The 26069-nt window shown below is 34.8% G+C and overlaps 1 protein-coding gene across 1 annotated transcript; it reads right to left on the bottom strand.

The window, feature by feature from the left end:
* Positions 1-4034: 4034 nt before the first annotated feature.
* On the bottom strand, positions 4035-5063 carry LOC118851777 (60S ribosomal protein L5-like). The gene has a single exon (XM_036761318.1). It carries the CDS (start codon positions 4998-5000, stop codon positions 4110-4112), a length of 891 nt encoding a protein of 296 aa, XP_036617213.1. The 5' UTR covers positions 5001-5063; the 3' UTR covers positions 4035-4109.
* Between the last annotated feature and the right edge of the window lie 21006 nt (positions 5064-26069).

Genomic DNA, 26069 nt, shown 5'->3' with positions numbered 1-26069 from the left:
AAATTTCTAGTGCTTAGCTTAGTGCCTGGCACTTGGTAAGTACTTAATAAATGCTTGTTGCCTTGCCTTCTCACTTATTAGAGAGAACTGAGTATGCTCGTTCCCTGGCAGCAGGGAAGCAGCCAGTGGAGAGGAAGAAAATGAAGATAAAAGGGAAGAGTGAATGTTCAAAGACTGCACACACTAAACTGACAAGAGTTAATGGGATCATAGGGCAAGTGTAGGGTTTGGACTTGGCAAAGAAAATAAATCATTTATTTTTCAAAGAACTGAGTATATAAGAAGAAAATAGGAAATAAAGTAAAGGGCTAATGAGGTTGACTAGGGGAGAAGAGGGAACTCAGTGGCCAATCTCTATTTTCATGGTAAAAATAAGAGATAAAATCCTCAACTGAGAGGGAGGAGGCTTGAAGAAAATGGACATTTTATAATTGCTGCTGTAAAGAATTCACACAGAGAATAAAATGATAAGAATGACATTCAACCCCTCAGAGCCTCAGTTTTCTCATCTAAATATTTGGGATAATAATAATATTGGCACTATGTTCCTCACTGCCTTGTTGTAAGAAAAATGTTGTGTGAATCTAAACTGTGACATAAATGGTAGCTATCATTATTGACATTCAGAACAATGCCAGAGGGCTTGGCCTATTATTCATTTTTGAAGTTTACCTTACCTCAGGTGTTTTTGCTCAGGTAAAGTTTTCAGAATGCAATTCTACTGTTATCTATAACCCCTTACTAGGTGTCAGCTGTCAATTAAGCAAGACTGTAAGTACTGGCCAAGTTTTAGGCATACACAAAAGTATAACTGAAGTAAAAAGATTAGGACAAGAATTCATTATGCTCTTCTCAGTTAACATTAATCAATTATTTTGGCTTAAAACTCCCCATTTATAGGGGAGAATAAATTCAGTTTCACAACATAGTCTTCTAAACTCTTTCATTGGATAGATATGAATTTTGCCACTAAGATATTATCGGTAATCCTAGTCACAGTTGGATTTTTCTCCTTTCACCAAACTCCTTGTGTTCTATATATTAGCATGCATACCATGATTAGTTTGCTCTAGTTCAAGACTTTTCCTTTTTGTTGTGTAACTTCTGATCATACATTGCAGCACAGATAGCTATTTGGAGATAAATCAGGGTTCACCAAAATCTATACTATTGTGAAGGATAGAAGCTTGCATATGGATATGTGTACATGAACATGGACATATACGGAAGCATACAGGGCATACAACAAGTAAATATTTCTTAGTTACAACCAAACAATCTGAATGTAAAGTGCTGCATAAATCCAAGGCAGTATTATTATTGGATATAGATTTCACTTTCAACTTGATTTGTATTTATCGCTGTTTCTGAAACATTGAACAATGAAAGTCAAACAGAGTTACAACTGAATTTTTTTTCTATGTTGCTCTATTCTTAGAATTATAGATTCATAGGTGGACCTCAGAGGACCAACAATATCATTTATTGATGAGGAAACTGAGGCTTAGAGAGGTAAATGACTTGTATCATATCACAGAAGTATTAAGTGGGTGTAAATAATGAAATTTATAATTTTTAACTCTATGCCCAAGTTAATTATCATCCCTTTAGAAAATTAAAATAATAATAACAACAATATCAGTAAAGGTTTAATCTGTATTTCACATTCAAGGCTTTCCATGAGCCAAATGTACTCACTACTCCTTATGTGAACCCTTCACTTCAGGCTTCCAAACCTCCAGTTATGCCTGCACTTTCTATTATTTTCATATGTTTTTATCTTTGTCTAAAATACTCTCTCTACCTCCTAACTATCTATTCAAATCCCACATGTCCTTCGAGGTTCAAGTCAAACAAGTACACTTTTGCTAAATCTTTCTCAACCATTATTTCAAATAGAAATTATCATCACCCAATTAGCATTCATTTCTTGGGATCTTGTATTAGTTACCTAGCCACAGACATATGCCTCATCTCTCCACTTAAATTTTAAATGAGTACCATGAGAACAGAGGTCATACAATTTGATTCAACAAACATATAATCATTTTCTAATAGGTGAATGGCATTAAGCTCTCTGAGTTTACAACAATTCAAAAAAAAAGTGTTTTCTAGTTGCAAGATAGCAAGGTGAAAATTCATGGCCAAGAATAATTCTTTCCACTTCCACTTCAAAATAGTTTTAAAAATGCATTAAATGAAGTAAAAGTTATATAATCAAAAGGGGAAAAATGGAAAGAAATCCCAGAAATTTAATCACAGGGGAAAAATAAGAAAACAAATAAACTGCAAAGTCCATAGTCCTAATAGTCTATCCCTTAACAAAAGCTCAATCAGTCAATTGTGAGAGATTGGGGGCAAAGGGAGTTCAGTAGGAAAGTCTTCAAAGGGTAGCATAGTATAGTTTTTGAAGAAATGTTCAAAGAAAGATTCAATATAATGGAGAATTATTTTTGGATTAAGGAACCCCATGATAAAAATTCAGAAGACAAGAATTCTGCAATATTCCTGGAAAGAATATGGACTCCAAAGTGGTTTGAATACTTAACGAAAGAAGTGAAAGGCTATGTGAGGAATGAAATGGACTGGCCAGATGAGAGTCATGGAAATCTCAGCCTGGAAATGTACACATTAAAAAAAAATGAATGAAGCCAAGCTAAAATACTCAATGTAACAAGAAATAAAAGTGAAATTGTTTTAAAGGAAGAAAAAAGAAAAAAAACTTATAAGGTATCTGTTATTCAAAAACAGAACAAAGGGCATAAAAACATAATATTGATATTACTGGGCTTCAAGAAAAAAACATGATAAACAAACAAAAACAATCATAAAGTGAAGGAAAGGGAAAGGGAAGGGAAGGGAAAAGTGAGGTTATATAATACATGGACACCACCACAAAAAAAAGCAATCAAACAAGTGACTAAATTAAGACACATTCAGAAATAAGACTGCCAAAATTCAAATGCTCTTGGGTCAAAGAAAAAATACTGCAAGTGGCTAGAAAAAAACAACAACAGGCCAGATCACATTCCATGGGACCTCAGTGAGAATCCAATATTAACTACAGGAGAATTGAAATATGATCTATCAAAAATCAAAATTAATTAGTTGGGAGAGAATAACAAGAATAGCACATCTTTCAAAGTTTAACATAATCTTTTGGGGGAAATAGACTTTACCAGAATTTATGACTGCTCAGAATTCCTGTCGAGAACTCCAGAGTTGGGTCTCAGAGGCCCTGGAAGGAAAAAAAATGAAACAAAGTAAAGTTCAGAAAGCTAAGCAAGTCTGAAAAATTTGAAATACCTGAGAGGTGATCAAATTATGTATCCTGAAAGAAAAATAAAAGTCTACTTCTAAAGATTCATAAGGGAAAGGAAAGATAACCTATGGACTTTAGTATTTTAAAAGAAGAGGAGGGGAGAAGTAATACTCTAGGTCAGGGCTGTCCAAAATGGGGCCTGCAGGCCCCAGTGAGATTTATGCAGCCCACCTACAAGCATAGAAATTTACAGAAATGCTTTAGTAAGCAAAGTCAAGCTATGGCAGAGCTCTCACTAAAATGGCAAATGAAAACATATTGTCTGTTGTTTCAATAAAAATCTAAGGTTGGACAGCCATGCTCTAGGTGATGTGAGGGATAAACCATTTCTTGTAACTGGAGATGATTCAGATATTGACAATTATATCACCATACTTCATGTACCTAGGTTCAAAACCTTGGTGTCATCCTTGACTCTTCCCTCTTCCTTACCCCACATAGCTAATCAGCTGAAAAGTCATGTTCCTAGAATCCCATTCATACCTGTCCCACTCTCTCTACTCACATGACCTCTCATTAATTCTAACTGGATTATTGCAAGAACCTCTTAATTGTTCTTCCTATATCTACCCTCTCTATCTCCGCTCTTTCTTCCACAGAGCTGCTGAGCCGATATTCCTAAAGCATATTACCTAATCACATCATTTCCCTGCTCAAGAATCTTCTTGGTTTCCTATATTCTCTGGAATGAAATGTGAACTCCGCTGTATGGTTTTTTTTTTTGATGTTCAATAAGTTTATTGTCTTAATCTGAAAATCTTCATAGAAAATTACAGATTTTGATGTTCTAACTATCGGCTGCCCGCTCCTGGGCTCTGAGGTAACTTGCCTTCTGAGCAACCCGGTCTTTCTTCTGGGCAAGGGACATCTTGGGGTGGTTCCACCTTTTCTTTTTAACTTCCCTTTTGGGTTTCTTTTCATATACTGGATTCTCCCGTATACCAGCATGAGCTTTCTTGTACATTTCTTCCATTATGTCAGGGGTGATGTTGTTCCTTATGTACTGTGAGAACTGCTTTTTATAAGCATCTTCATCTTCTTCCATGAGATAACGCATGTAATCGGCAACATTTTGGCCCATGATGTCTTTATGATGCACTTCAGCGTTGAATTCCTTGCTTTCTGAATCATACCCAGGGAAGCGTTTGGTACTGTGAGGAATAGACAGACCACCATCCACAGCTCCCTTAAGGGCCCCAAAAACTTTGTTTCCCGTGGTAGTTCTGGCAAGTCCTGCGTCCAAGTAGCATGTAAAAGCACCAGGCTGACCATCAACACTTTCCACATTGTATTCATCTCCAGTCACTTCCACATGACCTTCATAGATCTTGTCTATGCCAAATCTGTTAAGAAGCCTGTGAGCCAGCAGCAGGCCTGTGCAGTAAGCGGCGGCATAATTTATCAGGCCAACCTTCACACCATACTTTGGCAACTCATGGGCATAAGCTGCACAGACAATCATATCCCCTTCTGTACGGGCATAAGCAATCTGGCAGATGATGTCTCTGTTGGTCACTGGGACTATCATCCTGTATTTTGGTGTGTTATACTTGTTTTTCTCTTGGATTACTAAATGTTTCCGTGCATAATAATCTGTCTTTCCGTCTCGCCTTCTCCGGAATTTCACTTGGTACCTCTTGAAGTAGGCCTTATTCTTGACAACTTTGACAAACCCCATCCTGCCAAACGAGAACCGCGCCCTCAGCACAGACCTGCAGGCCTCGCAGCGCTAGGGGGAAAAAAGTCTCCGCTGTATGTTTTTTAAAACATTCCTAATGAATCAGCAGATCCACTGCCCCCATATATTTTACCATCTCACACTTTCATGCCTTTGTACAACACAAGTTGTTTATGAGGGCTGTCTACCTCTTTAAATCCCTGGGTTATGTTAAGGCTTACCTTAAATGTCTCCTACTCTAAAGTATATTCCCTAATGCTCTGAGTTTCTGTTTCTCCAGAAATAACTTTACAATGGTTTTGTATATTTTCTACTTTCATTTTATGTATCTTTGTTGCTTTCTCCTCTAAGAGTGAAAGTTCTTTGAGTGTAAAAACTATTTGGTTTTGGTCTTTGCATCCCCAGTACTTAGCATTACACCTGGTAATGTGCTTGCTTACCTATTATTAATTAAAATAATTTTGATAAATTATAATTATTTCATAGTTGTAGTGAACAAATTATTATTACTTATTTAATATTTTTATAAAAATTAAACAAACCTCAGTTATCAGATTTGAGCAAGGAGAGGTCAGAAAAAACAGTATAGTATACATAGTGTAGTATAATGAATTCAGGAAGGAAAAAAATGGGGCAGTGACTAGGAAAGCAAGAAGGATTACAAAATAAATATACAAAATAAACTTTATTTAAGGGGGAATGTAGAGGTTAAACAAAAAGAAAAGAAAATGACATCTAGCTATGAACTTTGGGAATCAGGGAAGGGAAATGGCTAGAATCATACTGTTCCAATTGCTGATTTAATTTCCCTTTCTTTGTCCTTTCTTTTTCCCTTTTAAAGAAGGGGATTGGAAACAAAGAGAGGAAACATTCACCTAGGATAAGCAAAACTCTCAATGAAGAAAAAAACAATTTTCATAAAAATATCTTTAATAAAGAGTCGATAGCTCTCTCTTTCTCTCCCTCTCCATATCTATAGATATAGATATAGATATCTATAGATATAGATATAGATATAGATATAGATATAGATATGGAATTAATAAATTAATGTTGTGACTGTGGGCAAGTCACTTAACTTTCATATCTCCCAAGCAGTTCTCTAAAAATATAAATTATAGGTAAGTTGTAGATCTGCATCTTGGTGAGAGTCTCCACTACAAGTTTTCCTTATGCCAATGGAAAAAAAAGTCCTGCTACTTTCATGAAGATATTATTTTATGTTTGTGTCAAATTTCTATGGTTCTTCAATTAAACTACCACAGCATTTGTTCATGATAGCAATTTTTCCTGTACTCATGACCACAATTTTTTTTCTTGTCTTACTGCTATTCCTAGAATTACTAGCCTGTACATAAGAGTGCAGTAGATAAAGCATAGGGCCCGGAGTCAGGAAGACTTATCTTCAAATCTGGCCTCAGACACTAGCTGTGTGACCCTGGGAAAGTCAATTAACCCTATTTGCCTCAGTTTCTTTATCTATAAAATGAACTGAAAAAGAAATGGCAAGCCACTCTAATATCTTTGTTAAGAAAGTATCAAATGGGGTCACAGAGAGGCAGAGACAATTGAAAAATGACTGAATGACATACTAAGTAACACTCTTGACAATAAACGTTCTTTTTAGTGGCGTGTCCAGTTTATTGGCCATCTGCACTTTGCTTTTGTAGATATATAAGTATATATAAGTATTTAGAGACATTAAAATTTCCCTATCGATTGATTTAGAGGTATACCCCAAATTTTAGTATTTTCTGATTTTGGCTCATATAAGAATTATGTTAAATAATATAATGTGGAATTTCCATGATTTGTCCATTGATCCCCACATTAATTAGTATTATTATATTTAGTCTCTGTTTAAGTATTAATCTTATTATTATATTTTAAAATAATTATATTTATTGTATTATGGCCTTTTATTTACATGTTTAATATTTCTTTATTTCAGAAAGAATGCTTCATGGTCAATTATTATACATTTGCCACGAAATGCTGAAAAATAGGTATATATTCCTCATGATTTACTATCTAATAGTCAAATTCTATCATACCTATTTTTCTCCAATATTCTATTCAGATGCATAACTTACTTCCTGTTTAGCTTTTTATTAGAGTTGGCTAAGTCTGAGAGAGGCTTGTTGAAGTCATCAACAACTACTGTCTTAATCTCTAGAACTTCTTTAATCAATTTATGGTAAAATGAAAGAGACAGAGACAGAGAGGGGAGAGAAAGAAAGAGACAAAAAGGGAATGATATGACACAGAAAGACCCTTTGACTTTACATGATGGTAATTTCCTACTCCCTCCAGGTTGAATATTCTAGTGTGACAAATAAAAACCATTAAGCAATTCTTTCTCTTCTTTTGACTTTTATTCTACTTCACTCTACCTCATTAAAAATTATTTTCAACATGGTAGGGGAGAGGGATGACTATCTTGAAACATTTACTCAAATATCTTTCTGGAAGTTCTATCCAATTTATTTTTTCTTAAGCTAGGGTAATAGAAAAGAATCATAAGCCAAGTTATAATTCAATACTATGCACATTTTAAACTTAAGGTTCAGTGGGTGGAATATATCTGTCCAGTATTCAGCAGTAAAGTCTTGCTATCTGTGGTATAATGGACAGAGTATTGGATTTAGAATCAGAAGACATGGTTCTACATCCTGATTCTACCACTTCCTAGCTACATGTCCTTGGATAAGTTATATAATCTCTCTGGTCCTGTCTCCTCATCCATAAAAATAAGGGATTTGATTAAATAATATTCAGAGACCCTTACAGCTCTAAAGTTATGAACTCATGTGTATTCAGAGGACAGCATGCCATCATGTCCTAGCATGCAACAGGCCAATCATATGGAAGATAAAGTACTTCACAGTTTCTTTGGATTATTCATGAATATTGCCTTTGAATAGTGACTGAACTTTTTTACACAATATACACAGAATCATTTAATAGAGAATAGACATTCATTTTAGGGCTTAGTTTTCATTTGTTCTTGTTCATTTTCCTAATGTTGCCCTTTTGCTTTCAGATACACTGTTTGAAAGAAATACTAGAGTCTTAAATGATGGAACCAATATTTCATAATGGAATCTTACAGTTTTAGTATAAGTCAATTTAAATGTTAAAATGTGAAATTACTGATGCAAGAGTTCATTTAAGGCTATTATTCACTCATAGAGGTCTAAAGAATGAGACTCAGCTTCTATATCTAAGAGTTCAGATAGGTTTATACACTAGGAAGTCAACTCAAATGGTAATGATGGATTCAGTAGGGTGCAGAAATTCCCATTTGTTTGGTGCAGTTAAAAGGACAAAGGATGCTTTATTTGTAGTCATAGATCCTTGGTTCAAGTCCTAGCCATAGTTCAAATCCCAACCCCACCATTTGCTACCTTTATGACACTGGCTGAATCTCTAAACATTTCCTGGCTTCAAGATCCTTACTACAAAAACGAAAAAAGGAGGTTGCACTAGATGTTCCTAATCGTTCTAAAACTATGCTCTTATGATCAAAGACTCCAAGTTCTTTATAGCTATTTTTTCACATAATGCCTAATATGAAATATCTTATATCCACATAGCATACACATTATATTTAATATATGTATATACAGGATATTTCATATATTTAATAAACATATTTATATATGTGACATTCTATATTTTTATATTTATGCATATGATAATGCATACATTTAATGACTATCCACCATGAGGTAATTTTGAACTGGCTTTGAATTAAAATGTATAGAAACAAAGCTTTATTTGAGGGTTTAATGATCACTAAACTTAATCATAGATTTTCTGGCTGTGAATAGGAAAGATATTTCATGTCCAAGGCTTTTGAAATAAAAAGAAATCAACCATTATAAAAGACAAGATTCTATACAACTAATTTTACTGTATTTTTTAAAAATAGAGGTTTTTTACTACACTTGTGACTTTAATGGCATGGAAAATAAGAGGTTAAGTGACTTGCATAAGGTCACGTAGTCAGTATGAGTCAGGCAAGAATTGAATCCAGGTCTTCCTGGATTTAAGATCATCTATGTACTATGCGATGTTATCTCAAGAAGTAAGTCAACATATTCTTTAATTTTAAAGGACTTTGGCAAAGACAGATATGGGACTGGTTGTCACAAAAGCATTTGATCTATCATTTTACCTGGGAGGAAGGAATAAGTGAATGAAGAATGATTATTGTTTAGTCTCTATTCACTGGTTCATAAATGTATGTATATTGGATAGGCACTGTAATTGGACACTGAGAAAGCTAAACGGGAAATTGAATGGAGTAAACAAAAGTCTCCATTCAATTAATAAATAGGAAAAAAAACAGAAAAGATACAAAAATCAAGAGCAATCTTCAGAAGGAAAGAACAATACACTTAGAAACTGAGAAGAGAAAACCAACCTATTCACAGAATGCATAGAATGACTTAAAAATCAATCAGATATAAAGTAAGGTCTGGTACCTATAAAAGTGGGTATGAGAACATTGCAAGAACAACAAGATGTAAACACAAACTCATTAATTTGGAAATTTCAAGGGAATTTTTCTTAATAAGAAGATTTTTGAGGAATAGGAAGGCCCAGAGAAAGGAAAAATGCAGAAGTGGCAGAATAAATAATAAAGCAAAATTTTAAACAAATCTGTTTAGAAGGAGACTTGAGATTGCTACAGATCAAAACAATGGAGCTAAAGGATAGAGCTCCGTGACACCACTCAAGAACTATTGCTTTATCAGAAAAAAAACTATTAAACCCTGATTATTTTATTAAATTATACAAGAAAATTGATTGAAGAATTCAAAACAGATAAAATTAGAGATTTATAAAATCCACATGATGCTTTTGGAATGGAACCCCAAATATATCTCATCCAGGAACATAATTATTAAAACTTAGAGTTTCAATATCAAAGACAACATCTTGCAAAGAGCTAGAATGAAACGAATGATATGCAAAAGCACCAATTTAAATCACATAGAATTTTTAAACAATTATGTGGAATTTAAAAAGAATAATTAATATGAGGCCCCAGCAATTTGGGGAAATTAGCTATCAATCCAGAATCTCATTCTCCAAATTAATCATATTCCTTCACAATAAAAGGTCCTTAAAAATACTACCAGAGCTGTTCACTTCTCTAGTGAGAAAAACATAGAATGATAAGGTACTTTTCATATAGAAATTGACAATACTTTGATCACTTTACCAAAGAAAAATAAAACTTACAAGAAAGAAATGAGTAGTCATTCCTTAATAGGTAAATAGTCAAAGGATTTGGTCAATAGATAAGAAAAGGAGTATTACTGACTGCTATCGACTATATGAAAGGATGATAAAAATATTGATAAGAGAAATTAAAATCAAAACAATCCTGAAGTTTCATCTCATAGCCAGCCAATTAGAAATAATGACATAAGAGGAGAATCGTCAATGTGAGAATTGTTGTCAACAGATAGGTAGAGATGAAGGTGTGAATCAGTGCAACGATTTTGAAAAACAATTTGGAATTGTACAAATACAATGACTAAATTTTCTTACTCTTTCCTTGAGGGATTCTGCTACTAGACATATCTCCCAAGGAACTTTTTGAGAAAAACAAAGTTCCTACATGACCAAAATATCCATAGCAATTTTTTTCTGGTTGTATAGACCTGAAAACAAAGTAGACATCCATTAATTGGGTAAAAGTTAAATAAGTTATGGTATGTGAATATAATGTAAAATTACTGAGCTCTAAGGAATGAAAAATAGCATGAATACAGACAAGTATAGAAAAGCTTATATGAATGAAATAAAGCCAAGAAAATGATATGCATGATGTATATCTACAAAACTGTAAGTGGAAAGAATAGCCACCATAAAACAATAGAAAAATGAATGTAGCAAAACTGCAAATAACAAGCATGGCCTCAAACAAATATGAGAAAACTTCCCTCACCTCACTGCAGAGATGAAAATTCTATGGTTGTGGGATATTGCATATAATTTCATATTTTCCAATGTTTTGAACTACTGTGATAATTTTTCTCTTATTTTTTCTTTCTTCCCCCCTAAAAATTTTGCTGTGTGAGATTGACCTCTGGGAAATAAAGAGAAGAGGGATCTGAAATTGGAGAAATTTAGGTGATTTAAAAACAAAATATGTCAGTGAAATCTTATCTCAAATTAAAGAAAAATTAAAAAGAACTGAATTAGTACAATTGGATATTTATGCACTCTAAGAACAGTTGAAAATCAAATTTCTAAAGCAACAAAATAAGATAAATGTGTAACAGAGAGGAATTTAAAATATTATCAAACATTTTTCTACATGGTTTTATTCCAGAAATGGAGAATTCAAAGCAAATTGGTTAGCAGCCAAAAAATGAACAAAACAACAAAATAAGAAATAAAGTCATTAACTTAGGCAGAGAAAAAAAAATTAAGCAATCATAAAAGGACCAAAAAGTGTTTGCAAGACACTTTAACCCAGCTATAATTGAAAGCAAATGTCATCAACTTTCAAAGATAAGCAATTCAAATGCCAGAAAAAAACATATTCTCAAAAATAGAGACAGAACACATACCACTAAACTTTTCTACGTGACAAATATCTCCCTGATAACTAAACAAAGCAAAGGAAGTGAACTAGAGACCAATATCACTAATGGATATTCAAGCAACAAACAAATAAATCATTGCTAGGACACTACAGCAATATGTCCCTCAAATAATTTACTATGGATAAGGTAGATATGTAAGAATTGTTCAATATTTAGGGAAAACAATTATCATAATTTATCATATAATCAACAGTGGTAACAAAAGAAAATGATTTTACTTTATATAAAAAAAAATCTTTAACATAATACAGCACCTACACTAAAAACCTCAAAAGGAAAGGCATAAAAGAGATCTTTAAAATAATTTTAAAATCTGTATATTTAAAAACAAGAGTATTTTTTAAAAAGAAATATATGAGAAATTGTCTCAGTACAAACAGGGTTAAAAAAGGGTTCCCTCTCTCATCCCTCTTATTTTACATAATTTGAGAAATATGGGCATAGACATAATCTATAAAGAACATACATATATTATGAGAATAACAGCTATTCCCTATGAAAAATGATCAAAAGATTTGAATGTACTATTTTGAAAAGATAATATCCTAATATCGACAGATGTTTGAATAAAACTTTTTAAAATAGCTATTAATCAAAGAGCAGATAGCAAAAAGTTTGGATAATGCTCAGTGAGTGGGGAAATGCATGAACATTGTTGTGTATGAATTTATTGAAAGTTATTTTTTGAAATGAATAATAGCTATGGATAGAATGTAATTTTAAAGAGCAATAAGCGTAGGCTATTTAAAGTAATGTCAAAAGACCAGTACGAGATTATATAGATGAAGAAAGAAACAATCAATGAAGAAACATTCGTTATGTTCCTACCATGTGCCAGACCCTGTGTTAAGTGAGAGGGATACAAAGATAAAATTGAAACAGTCTCTGTCCTCTTTCTAATAACAGTGACACATGCACGTGTACAAAATACATAGAGACAAGGAGGCTTTAGAGGGAGGGCAAAAAGGCTCCCTATTGAAGGTGGCATTTGCACCGAGTTTTCAAAGAAACCAGAGCTTCTAAGAGATAGAGGTAAGGAAGGAGCATATTCCAGCCATGGTAGAAGCTAGTATGAAGGCTCAGAGATGGGAGATGGAGGGAGGGACAATAGGAAAGCCACTGCACACAGCCTGTAAGGTATATGTAAGCTAACAGTGATGCCCAGAAAAGTAGGGAGCAGTTGTACTGTCAGGAACTTTAAATGCCAAAAGGAAAAGTTCAATTTGATCCTACAGGCAATAGAGAGCTACTGAAGTTTACTAATGAAGAGGAGATATGATATGGTTAGACCTCTACTTTAGGAAAATTATTTGGTGGCAGTGTGGATGATTGATTTAAGTGTGTAGAGACTCGAGGCAGGAGACCAAAGAAGTTATTGTAATAATATAGGCAAGGGGTAACAAGTTTCAAAACTAGGGTAGTTGCTCTGTGAGTAGTAACAAGATATATTGTGGTGATAGAAACAAGATTCTTCCAGATATGTGGGGTGAGGATGACTTTGAGTCTGTGAAGCTCAGTGACTGGAAGTATGGTGTTACCCTCAAGAGTAATAGAAAAGTTTGGAAGAAGGGAAGAGATAAGGAGTTCTGTTTTAGACATTTTGAGTTTAAAATGCTTGCTTACCTATTAATTACACAATTGTCATCAGTTTGTACTATCAACTCCAATGAAGACAACATTAAAGTACATGCAGGAATGCACCATTATGGAAGCAAACCTCTAGGCAAATGCACTGGACAATACTGGAAGTTAAACACTGAAGTTAAAATTAAACAGTTAAAAGTTGAAGTTAAACACCATACATTTTCTTTCATTTAATAAATGGTAGTTTACAGATATGTGAAATTGCATCTGTTACTGATTATAGTGCTGTTTTGCTTTAATTTTGGGGAAAGTTATAGGGTGTTAGCTTTTTTATATTGTTGGAGGTTGTCTTTTTTTTTTTTTGCTTGTCTTTGGAAAAGTATTCTACATTAAAACAAAAGGTAATATTGAGCCTTCTGTGATTATAAGTTATGTTACTATGTTACAGGATATTTCTAATGGTGACTTATGTACAAGAGGTATTATAAAATGTACTATTCAGGACATATGTGATAATATACATAAAAAGCATAAGGGCTTTTCGAAGAATAAGAGTGATGGCTAACAAATGAAAATCTTTAAGTGCCACATTGGTTCCCATTGAATATAACATGTTAAATGAGATCAGCACATTGGCTGGATATCTTGTGGAGGATTTCTGGGACAATGTGGACAGAAAAAAGCATTGAGAAGTGAATTGATTGTAATCTACATCACTGGAGGGCATACGCTATGTTAATGAGAACAAAGACTATTAATGTCTTGAAGTATTATGTAAAAATATAACTTAAATGATTAATAACAATCAGAATAAGTCAGTTACTTTCAATGACTGCAAAAACTGGGTTTGAAGATAAATTGCATTATGTTTGACAGTACTTATTTTTAAAAAAGCACTCTCTCTTCTTATACCAAATCCTTCCTTTCTTTTGTTTGCTCCATTTCCTTCCTATATTACCTCTTCTTTGCTTGCTTCAAATGAAATGTTTCAACAGTTGTGGCAAAGGGGAAACCAAAATAAAATTATCAAGTTCTTTCTTAATTCTGAATCAGTGTTCTTCAACCACATTTCACAACTTCTATTTAGTCAACTTGGAACATAGTGCATATGCATGTGCACACATTGGTATGTATATACTTTTATATATAACATAGAATAACATGTTGCTGTTTTGAGGTAGAGGCAGGAAAACAAATCTCATTCAAATTAAATGAAATCATAGTAAAGATAGGTTAATATGGAGCGGAGGATATCTAAGGGAGATGAAATATCAGGCTTCAGTTATTTGAAGGGTTGTCATTTGGAAGGATTTATTTTCTTTGCCACCAAATATCAGAGTGAGGAGAAAGGGGTAGAGGTTGCAATGGCTTGACCTAACTGTAAGGACAAACTTCCTAACAATTAGCAGTAATCAAAAGTGGAAAGGCTTGCCTTGGTAGGTAGTGCGTTTCTATCGTTGTAGGTACAAGAAAAGGCTGTATGACCATTTGTCAATTATGTTTCGGAGTGGATTTTTTTTTCAGATGTAGGTTGATCTAGATGGTTCCTGGAAATCATTTCCAACTCTCACATTCTGTTATTTTCTTGCCACTTCAGTCAAAATAGCTTGCACTAAACATTTGTCACCATTGTATTTTATATACCATTCTGACAAAGTAGGTTTCATTCTGGTAAAAGCCCATTAGGCATAAAAATTAAAAAAAACTAAACAAAACAAAAAACCCTTTTGAATCCAATTTATGTTTGAAACAATAGTTTCAAATATCAGTTTGATTTTGTTCTGGATTTTCTTTCCTTAGAATTTTCTTAAATTGTTCTCATCTTGAAGGCATTAAAGGGAAATAAAGTGTGAGGACCGAATAGCTTCCAGAGATTAACTTAAATGGAGTTACCAAAAAAGTTTATGTAATGTTGTGCCATAGTGGGGCATTTAAAATAAAGGGAGTTAAGTACTTTATGAGAAAGAAGCAGAAAAAAACCGCTAAGAATAATTCAAGAAGCCTGTTTGAGACACCCAGAATAGTCAATGAAATTGATGCTGATACCAGTAGAGTGCTATTGGGGTGTCAGAGAGATCTTTTGGAGATCATACCTGTGATTCCTGGTATCATATGATGATCAACTTAGAAGTGACCTCTGTGCCTAAAGAAATGAAAAAGAGAATTGTCAATTGCCTTGCGGTAACTTTGATATTGGTGGGAGGGGTAAGATAGAAATGGAAGGGGGAGGGCACCTGGTAGTCCTTTTCTGAAAATGGCCGCTGTGATTTGGATATTTCCTTGGCAAAAGTCAAGTAAAGATCTTAGACCTTAATAGCAACACTGCTAATCCTTGGGAAAAGACATTTCATATTTTCCCCAGAGCCACTGCATGCAACCACCTGGGACTTTAATATAAATTTTTTTAATTCTTTTTTCTGTGATTGTACTCTGATCTGTATTGTCAGTGCTTAATCCTTTGGGTTACACAAAATTGGGGAAAAAACCAGTATCCTAGTGAGATAGGAGGTGTACCATTTTAGTAAATTCATTAAATAGATTATAACATTTATAATGTTGACCTTAGACTAAACAAGAAGAGAGAGAGAGACAGAGAGAGAGGGGGGGGGGGGGAGGGAGAGGGAGAGCCTGGGCTTATTTCTAAGGCACTAAAAGAAATTTGGGTGTTTTGGGGAATTCAGCCTAGTCTCTTCACCAAGTACAAAGGGATATGCAGGGACTCAAGCTTAAAGATACAGGGAAGGCAGCAGGCTTGACAGTTGGAGTGGCTTAAGTTCATAGTACCACATGGTAGCTTCTAATTGTGCTCGGAATATCCCAGCCCACCCCTGCACAACATATGGGCATCGCAGTCCTACCCATGTCGCTCCACTTTTGTTGCCCATGTAAGGGGGAGGCCCTTGTGGAAAGGAGAACTTATATATACAAGTACAACTCAAATATTATGTACTTACTTTTGTCCTATCCTACTAAGCTGCTGAATGAGTTTCAAACAATTTTATTAAACATACACCTTTATTCATCTCAAATCCAAGTTCTTATTCAATATTTAAAAAAATAATTTATTTATTTTTAGTTTTCAACATTTATTTCCATGAGTGTTTTCTCTGCCTCTCTCCTCTCCCCCTTCCCCAAGACTGTGTGCAATCTGATATAGGCTCTACATATACATTCTTATTAAACATATTTTCACATTAGTCATATTATATAGAAGAATTAGAATGAATTGGAGGAACCATGAGATCGACATTTTTAAAGGACTCATTTACACTGGCTTTGCGAGGAAAAATGTATTTGTCCCAATTAGAGGGAAAAAGGGAAACTACATACTGTTTCTCATATGGTATTGCATTTTGTAATTAAAAAAAAGATTTTAACATTACCCAGTAAATTTTAGTAGTGGTTTAGATAAAGTATCAACTGGGCTTTGCCATGATTTATACATTTTAACTTGTCTCTATTCGAAACAATATAATTCAGGTATTTCATGATAAAACGCTGTCCAATTTATTGTTGTATACCATACGTAGTTGGGCCCTTAGATTTTTGTGTTCTTCAATATTTTCCTTTTTAAGTATAGTGGGGAAACTGGTTTCCCCTTCGGATATAATAATAAAAATGAGAGATCCAGTATGTAATCCCATGATAATGAGGTATTAATATTATATCACTTTAGGAAGTATAGGGTGTCCCAAAAATCTTAGTTCAGTTTTAAGCTAGTAAAGCTAAAGCTATTAAGTACTTTTGGAAGACCCTATTAAGCTCTGTTGCATCAAAGAGGCAGCTTCCCTTTGGCTGCTTGAAGACTGGCATGTCTCTAGGTGGCTCTTAACAATTAGCTTACAGAGAATTTGGAAGGAAAAAAAAAATGAATACATTTATCAACTTAGTCTATCTTTAAGGAAAAGAAGCCCTTAGGCTAAATAGGAGCTAAACACTTCTAAAGCAAATTTAGAAAGACAGAAAGAGACACAGAGAGAGAGAGAGGGAGAGGGAGAGAGAGAGACAGAGAGAGACTGAGAGACAGACAGAGAAACAGAGACAGAGTTAGAGAAGACTAAGAGCAAGTAATTAAATGCTAATTCAAAATGGAACCTCCAGGAAAAATTAATGAATAGATAAATCAGATAATTTACCCAGTTTGGTTTACCTATTAGAGACTTGAAGCATTAAGTTGCCACATGATCTTATTAATTTCATGCAATTTATTAGTAAGAAAGCTAGTTCAGAAATTGAATACTTGAATCCAGGCCCATGAAGTCATTTCCCCCCTCTATTTTATCTCCCAAACTCAATGGCATATCAATATATAGAAATATTCAAGGACATTTTAATGGAGGACATAAATTTTGATAATTCGCATTAATGCAGCATCTCCTCTGGGCTAACAATTCCCCCTCCCACCCCCAGCCACCAACTTGTACTCCCTATCTGTGAGCGGCATGTGTGTAGCCTGGCTGCTACCTTAGGTTCTACAGGATAATCTTAACACAGTTCATAATCACCCTACCAGTGTGCTTTCTATAAACACATCAGGGGACTTAGCTAGCTCTAAGCAAAAGGCATTTACTCAGACTGTCTAACAAGAAGAGTATACAGACAGACAAAGCATTTATTAAGTGTTTACTATGTGCCAGGCATCATACTAGGTGTTAGAATCCACGTATAAGAGGACAAAAAGCCATCAGGCATGACTTGCTGGCAGCTGTTACTTGTGCCCCCTCTCTCTAGTACATTTTTTCTATGTAAACCTTTGATATCAGCAGAATCTAGCTGCACAAAATTAAATATGAAAGTCTTAACTCTATTGTAATACCTATCTATTCTTTGTGGTGATTCTGGTGAATATCTGCAATGCTTTAACTACATTAGAAATGTTGACTGAATGTGTTGTTTAAGAGAAATCTACATCAGAAGCTTCTGATTGAATTTAAGCTTAAGCACTGAAGAGTGAAACTATAGATTAAGAGTTCTGCTAAAGAGTTTAAAATTCCTGAAGGTCTAAAACCTTTACTAAAGTAAAATTGTTGGGTCTTATTCTTAATGACTTTGGAGAAGGGTGTTTTCTGTTTGTTTAGGGAGTTCCAATGAGTACTAAATGTGATACTCTGCTAATACAGTTAGGCGAATTTACTTTTCCATGTCACTGCAGTAAATGACTTACTCAGAGCCACACACACAGCCAGTGTGCATCAAAAGTAGGACTTGAACCTACATTGGTCTGATTCTAAGACCTGACTCCATTCAACATAGGGTAATATTAATGATAGGAAGGAATTAATCCAAAATCTAAATAGAAAATTGAAGCATAAATAGACTATTCTTATTCAGTTTCATAAAACCATAAAAAATAAGATTGAGTACAAAAACATTTTGATGGAACAACTGACTATATCACATTTCAACCCATCATCTAGTACCTCTTTTATTGAAAGAGGGAGTTGCTGTGTCATTCTAGAGTCAGAATCCAAGGACAGGCTTTTGCCTAATAATTAAAAGTGATTAAAAGTCTGATAAAGAACTATGGGATGGGGGGGGAAGAGGTTGAATTAACATTCAAAAAATTTTCAGTTGTTTTAAAAGGGGATGCAAGGAAGTAAACAATTTGTCTTTAATGCACACTGACTTTTCTAGGTAGGAATATTTTGTTGTTGTTGGATGGTTGTTCAGTTGTATTCAACTCTTTGTGACCCCATGGACCATGGCATGTCAGGCCCTTCTATCCTCCACTTTTTCTCAAAGTCTGTCCAAGTTCATGTCCACTGTTTCCATGATACTCTCTATCCATCTCATACACTGGATAAATGTTTTACTTAATGAAATTTAAAGTCTTCACATTATATTATTGGCTCTAGTGAGCCCTGCCCCACCTACTTCAAAGTGGAATTCTGGCAGGTTGAACAATGAAATTATTTTGATAAATGTGTCTCAGAAAATGTGATCATAAAAGTATTTCTCCCTTAGATTTTCTACAAAAAAACTTTCTAATAAAAATTGATGAAAATTATGGAAAGTTTTCAAACTGCATGGTTTGGTGGGAAGATCACTAAATTTGGAATAGTGACCCTAATATTAAACCTAGGTTCCACCAGTTGCCTAATGGACATTTCTATCTGGATGTTCCATTTCTTCCAAAATGGAACTCATTATATTCAGTGCTCCATCTTCCAAACCCCTCCTTCAAATTTCCCTATTTTCGTTGAGGTCCCGCTATCCTTCTAATCACCTAGATTTGAAACCTTAGAGTCATTCAGGACTTTTTCTTTTTTCCTCATGTCACATATTTATCAGTTGTCCAATTTTATCTATCATATACCTCCGAATAGCTACTGAGTTGGTATTCCTAAAACGCTGATCTAACTATATCATATCCCTATTGAAAAATCTTGAGTGGCTGCCTATTGTCTCCAAGATAAATTACAAACTCATTTGTGTGGTATTTAAAACACTTCACAGTCTAGTCCTAGCCTAGTTTCTTGTAGTGGCAAGCAAAGTGGGACTTTTTGTTGTCTTTTGGAGTGCTTCTCAGCACTAAGGCAATCAAGTGCATTTGATTGAGTCTTGCCTTTGTTTGCAGGAAGGTGCACACCCTTTTGCTAGTTAGGTCACAAGAGGTGTGAAACCCTTAAGAAGTGTGAAGCCCTCAAGAGGTGTGAAGCCCCTGAGAGGTGTGAAGCTCTCTGACCCTGAAGAAGTGTATATATACTCTGAGGTTAGCATTTTGTTTGGGGCTCATTCATTGGAAGAGTGTTGGTGTGGAGACTCTGGGTAGCCATTAAGGAGCCCCCAGCTTTGAAAACCCAGATGTTGGTGCTTCTCTCTCTTGTATGTATAGCTTTGGTAAGACAGCTGTTGATTTTTGTTATTTGCTCTGTTTATATTTTCTCTGTTTGTAATCTCTGTTTGTGTTTGCTCTGAAGTTCGGGGTACTGGCTTTTCCCCCTGAACTAAGAATGATTTATGTATGTTTCATTAAAGCGAGATTGTAAATCACTAAAAGTTGCTTTCCTTAGAAAAGAAGATCAAAGAACCTGTGCTAGCAGCCCTCCTGTGTGCTGGTGTTATTGGTCATACACAGCCACAACAGCTGCTAGCAGCATTATTGTTACACTTTCAGAGCTAATTCTTATTACTCTCCCTAATGTATTCTACAGTCTAGCCAAACTATCTACTTATTGTCCCTTGTACTTGATACTCTATCTCCCATCTCCATCCCTTTGAATAGGCTGTGCCCCACACCTGAAATGCACTGATTTGTCTCCATCTCCTTGCATTTCTGTCTTCATGCTACCTTCTGTAGGAAGCTCTGTTTTCATCATCCAAGTTGTTAGTATTCTCTCCAACTATTTTCTGGTCATTGGTGGCTTGAGGGCAGTACTATTTCAATAAATTTTTTTATTCCCATTGGATGGCATAGTAATCTATTGATTGCATGCAGTAAATGTTTAATGCATATTTCTTCAAAGCAACTTAACTCTAAAAGTCCTTTCTATTTTAAATATTTTGCTAGTTCAATTTCTTCTTATGGGTATACCCACATGGATTTCAATTCTGGATCTAAAATGCATCCATGTACAGATTCTGTAGATAAAGGTAAACAAGGCAAACATCAAACAAAATGGCAAAGATCTTTGTTCACTCTAACTTCTGCTCAACCTTCAGCCTTTGATCAGAAATAAGTTACTTTTATTGATTTGTTGTGTCCAAACACCCAGATTGTATACAAAATATATTGCCCCCCAAAACTGCAATTTATGGATTGTTAATGGAAAGTGGGATGTAAAGGAGGGATAGTTTACATTAAATGATTGAGTCATGATCAAAATAGATCTCAGCCCCTGATAATGAGGTCCAATAAGATGAAACATAATAATGAACAAAAAATCCTGTATTCAAGTTGAAAAAATCATATATATTAATAATAATATGGGAGAATTATGGATGGACAACACCTAAAATGTTTTATAGTTTAGATTTCAATATTAATACGTAGCTTGACATGGTTGTCAGTAAAAGTTTAGACTGTATCAATAGAATTATACTGTATTGATAGAAGTAAAGTCACCAGAATGAGGAAGGATTTGTCATATTAAATTCATAATTTGAGCTGCAAGTTACCTTAGAGACCATTTTAGTTCAACCTTATTCAATAAATACTGGAAATTATTTTAAGTGACTTGGACAGAGTCCCATAGCCAGAACTCAAAAATATTGGTATTAGAGTGTACTTTATTTAGTTTCAAACACCATGTTCCCTCTCAGACTATATCAATCAGTTAATAAGCACTTATAAAGCATCTATTATGTTTCAGGCACTGTGGTAAGACTGGGGATACAAAGAAAGGCAAAAGACAGTCCCTGCTCTCAAGGAGCTCATAGTCTAGTGGGGAATAACATGCAAAGAGCCTTGTACAAACAGGATACATATATGTTTAATTGGACATAATCAATAGAGGGAAGACAAAAATAAATACCACGGGGAGATGAGCAATGATTTCTCATAGAAGATGGGATTTTAGCTTGTAGTTGAAGGAAGGCAGGGAAGTCAAAGGCAAAGATGAGGAGGGAGAATTTTCCAGTCACAGGGCACAGTCAGGGAAATGTCTGGAGTTGGGAGATGGAATGTCTTGTGTGACAAACAGTAAGAAAGTTAGTTTCACTAGATCACAGATTACATGGAAAGGGGGAGGTATTCAAGGTGGATAAAGACTAGAAAAGTAGGAGGGAATCAGGTTGAAAAGGTCTTTGAATGACAGAATATATAATATTTTATCCCAGAGGTGCTATGGTGTTTTCTTTTGCATTAAACCAAAATATCTTTCTCTGTTTCTCCTACCCATTGCTCTAGTTCTATTCTTTAGGGAGAAGTATCATAATTAATATCTTTTCTATATGAACTGGCACAAGCCTCATAAGTCTTTTATCTACAGTCAATCCTTGTACTCGTAGAACTCACCATCCTGATCAGTTGCCTCTGAACATACTCTAATTTGCCCAAATGCTTCTTAAAATATAGTGTTCAGGCTTTTCCACTTATTTGAAGTCTCAGGGGACTATAGGTACAGAATGCTGAATATATAATCAGACTTGGTAGTCATATCCATCAGGTTTGCTGAACTGTTCTAACTTCCTTCCTTCCTTCCTTCCTTCCTTCCTTCCTTCCTTCCTTCCTTCCTTCCTTCCTTCCTTCCTTCTCTCCCTCCTTCCTTCTTTTTCTTCCTTTCTCTCTTTCTCCCTTCTTCCTTCCCTTCTTTCCTTCTTTTTTACCTACAAGGGATGGCATGCATAGTGGAGGAGGGAGGAATATGTTTAGAAATGAATGTGATGCAAAAGTCATCAACAAACATTTATTAAGTTCTTACCATGTTTAGGCTCCGTGGTAAGAGCTAGTTTTTGTTCTATGCCCAAATTCTGCCAGACTGCTTTGCAGTTTTCCCAACAATTTTTACCAAATAATGAATTGTCATCCCCAAAACTTGTCTTTATACTTGTCAAATACAAGGTTACTATATTTATTTGCTGCTGTAAATTGTATGTCTACTCTGTTCCACTGATCTACCTTTCTGTTTCTTAGCCAGTACAAATATGTCTTACACCATTTACCAAGATCAGGTCAAAACAGAAGCATGGCCAACATATAAAGGGAGATATTACAAGGAAATTTGAAGAACATGGAACACATTACTAATCAGACTTATAGATAATCAAATAATTTATGAATAAACAAGAGATAGATCACAATGTAAGGTATAAAATGAATAATTTTGATTACATTAAATGAAAAAGTTTTTGTACAAATAAAATAAATTATCCAAGTGCAGAAGGAAAGCAGAAAATTAGGAAAAAAACTAATTATAGACAGTTTCTCAGATAAAGGTCTCATATCTCAAATATATAAAGAATTTGTTAAATCTATAAGGATATAAATAATTCCCCAATGATAAGTGGTCAAAGAATATGAACAGGCAGTATTCTGAAAATTAATTAAAACAATTTATAGTCATGAAAAAGACGCTAAATCATTATTAATTAGAGAAATGCAAATAAAACAAACTTAAGATATTTTATACCTATCAGATTGGCTAAAATGATGGAAGGGGAAAGCAACAAGTGTTGGAATGGATATGAAAAATTGGGACACTAATTCACTGTTGGTAAAACTGTGATCTGATTGGAGAGAGATCTGGATTTTTGCCCAAAGTGTTACTAAATTACCCTTTGACCCAGCAACACCACTACTAGGTCTATTTCCAAAGATGATTAGGCAAAAAGGAAATGAAACTATATATTCTAAAATATTTATATCAGCTCTCTTTGTGGTGGCAAAGAACTAGAAATTGCAGGAATGCCCATCAGTGGGTAATGGCTGAAGAAGTTGTGGTATATGATCACGATGGAATGCTACTGTGGTACAAGAAATGATGAAGTTTTGATTTTAGAAAAAATATGAATAGACTTGCTTAAAATAATGAAGAGCAAAATGAGAAGAACCAAGAGAACTTTGGATAGAGTAACAACAACATTATTTTAAGAATTCCGAGCAACTGAGTCACTTTGACTAATTTACCTTACACATTTTGACTATTATATATACCTCAATTAACTACAAAGGACCTATATGGGAAGATGCTATCTCTATTCTGAAAATGATAAATAGAAGTATGTATACAATGATTTCAAATGTATGTATATATGTGTGTGTATATATACATATATGCACATACATATACATATATACATACATACATATACACACATATTTGAATCTAATGGTAGCCATCTCTAGGACAGGGGGGAGGGAAGAAAAAGGGGGAAAAGTTACATGATAACTTTATTACATATTTAAAAGGAATACCAAGCTACACATGCTAGATTTGCAGTTTCATGTGAAATCATCTTTTTTTTTCAAAATTCTACTGTGTTATGGAAATGATTGTTTCATTTCTAAAATTAAAAATTGAATAAATAAAATAAAATGAGCTAGTTTTTGTGACCCTACTCTCTCTTTGTGTTTTTCCTACCTGACTGGCAATCCCTTTCTCAGTCTTGCTTCACTGGTTCATCATCTATATCATGTCTTGTTATTCAGTCTTTGCAGTCATGTTTGATTCTTCATGACCCCATTTGGGGTTTTCTTGGCAAAGATACTGTAGTGGTTTGCCATTTCCTTCTCCAGATCATTTTACAGATGAGGAACTGAGGCAAATAGGGTTAAGTGACTTGCCCAGGATCACACAGCTAGTAAGTTGCTGAAGCTAAATTTGAACTCAGGGAAAAGGAGTCTTAACTTCAGGCCTGGCACCCTATATGCACTATGTCACTTAGCTGCCCATATATCATGCCTACCAACTGCTATTCTCACTGTCTCTATCTTGAGCCTTCTTCTCTTTCTGTATTCTCTCTATGATCTCATCAATTTCTATGGGTTTAATAATTATCTCAATTAAGATTACTCATAGATCTATATTTTCAGCCCCATTCTGAGATTCAGTGCCACATTACCAAATGCTAACTGGATATTTTGAGCTAGATGTTCTAGATATATTTCAAAATCAATACTGTATGTCTAAAAAGTAATTTATTCTCTTTCTTCCCAACACCACTCCTCTTTTAAACTTTACTTCTATCGAAGGCACCATAATGTTTTCAATTTCCTAGCTTCACACCCTCAGTGTTATCCTTGAATAATCATTCTCCCTCACTCCTCACATCTAATTAGGTCAACATCTTATTCTCTATACTTCCACATCTCTCGCTCTACTCACACAACTATCATTTTAGCTTAGTCCCTCATCATGTCTCACTTAGACTTTTATAATATCTTCCAAATTACTCTCACTAGTTCAAGTAACTCTCCAGTTCAATCCATCCCTATACAGCTGCCAAAGTGGGTTTTGTTAAGTTCGGATCTGACTCTATCATTCCCCTACACAATAAACAAAAATGGTTCCCTATTACCACTATGATTAAAATGTACATTTATTTTGTTGCCCTCCAAAGCCCTTTACAATCTGTTTCTAATCTAATTTTTTCCCGTTTTAGCCTCAGTTTATCTATCAATACCTTTTGGTTCAGCCAAATGCGTGTTCTCTCCATTCCTCAAATATACAGTCTATCTTACATCTCTGTGTCTTTGTATGACCACCCCCTAAGACAAGAATATACTAATTCTTCACTTCTACTTCATAGAATCCCTTTCTTCTCTCAAGATATAAGCTGAAACAGTAAGAACTACACAAAGTACTTCTTGACCTCACCACCCTAACTGCAAGAGATATTGTTGAGGGGATTCACAGTCACATATAGATTGAAATGCAGTGATTTGTCAAGACTGTGCCAGATTTTTCTCCAAAAGAGTGAGTTTGATTTGTGTTTTGTTCAGACTTATGAGATCTTCATAGAAAATTCCCTTAGGTGGCACTTTCTTCCACTGACAAGTCAGAAACTCACGTACAGTTTAGAATCTCATATAGAGTTGTCTAAGTCATTGGGCAGCTAAATATCTTGCCCATAATCACACAGATCTAAGAGAGGTTGGACTTGAACACAGGCCTTCTTGACACTATATCCACTATGCCTGAGTCATTAAAATGTAATCTTTTGGCGGGGCAGAGCCAAGATGGCAGCTGGAAAGCAGGGACCAGCTTGAGCTCCCTGCCGAGTCCCTCCAAAAACCTATAGAAAATGGCTCTGAACCAATTCTAGAGCGGCAGAACCCACAGAACAGTGGAGGGAAGCAGGGCTCCAGCCCAGGACAGCCTGGATGGTCTCTGGGTGAGGTCTATCCCATATGGAGCTGGGAGCTGGGAACGGAGTGGAGCAGAGCCCAGCCTGAGCAGAGTGGATCAACCAGACC

Source organism: Trichosurus vulpecula, chromosome 5 (genome assembly GCF_011100635.1).
Source record: "Trichosurus vulpecula isolate mTriVul1 chromosome 5, mTriVul1.pri, whole genome shotgun sequence".
Classification (NCBI taxonomy): Eukaryota; Metazoa; Chordata; class Mammalia; order Diprotodontia; family Phalangeridae; genus Trichosurus; species Trichosurus vulpecula.
This window is presented reverse-complemented; position numbering and strand designations above follow the sequence as displayed.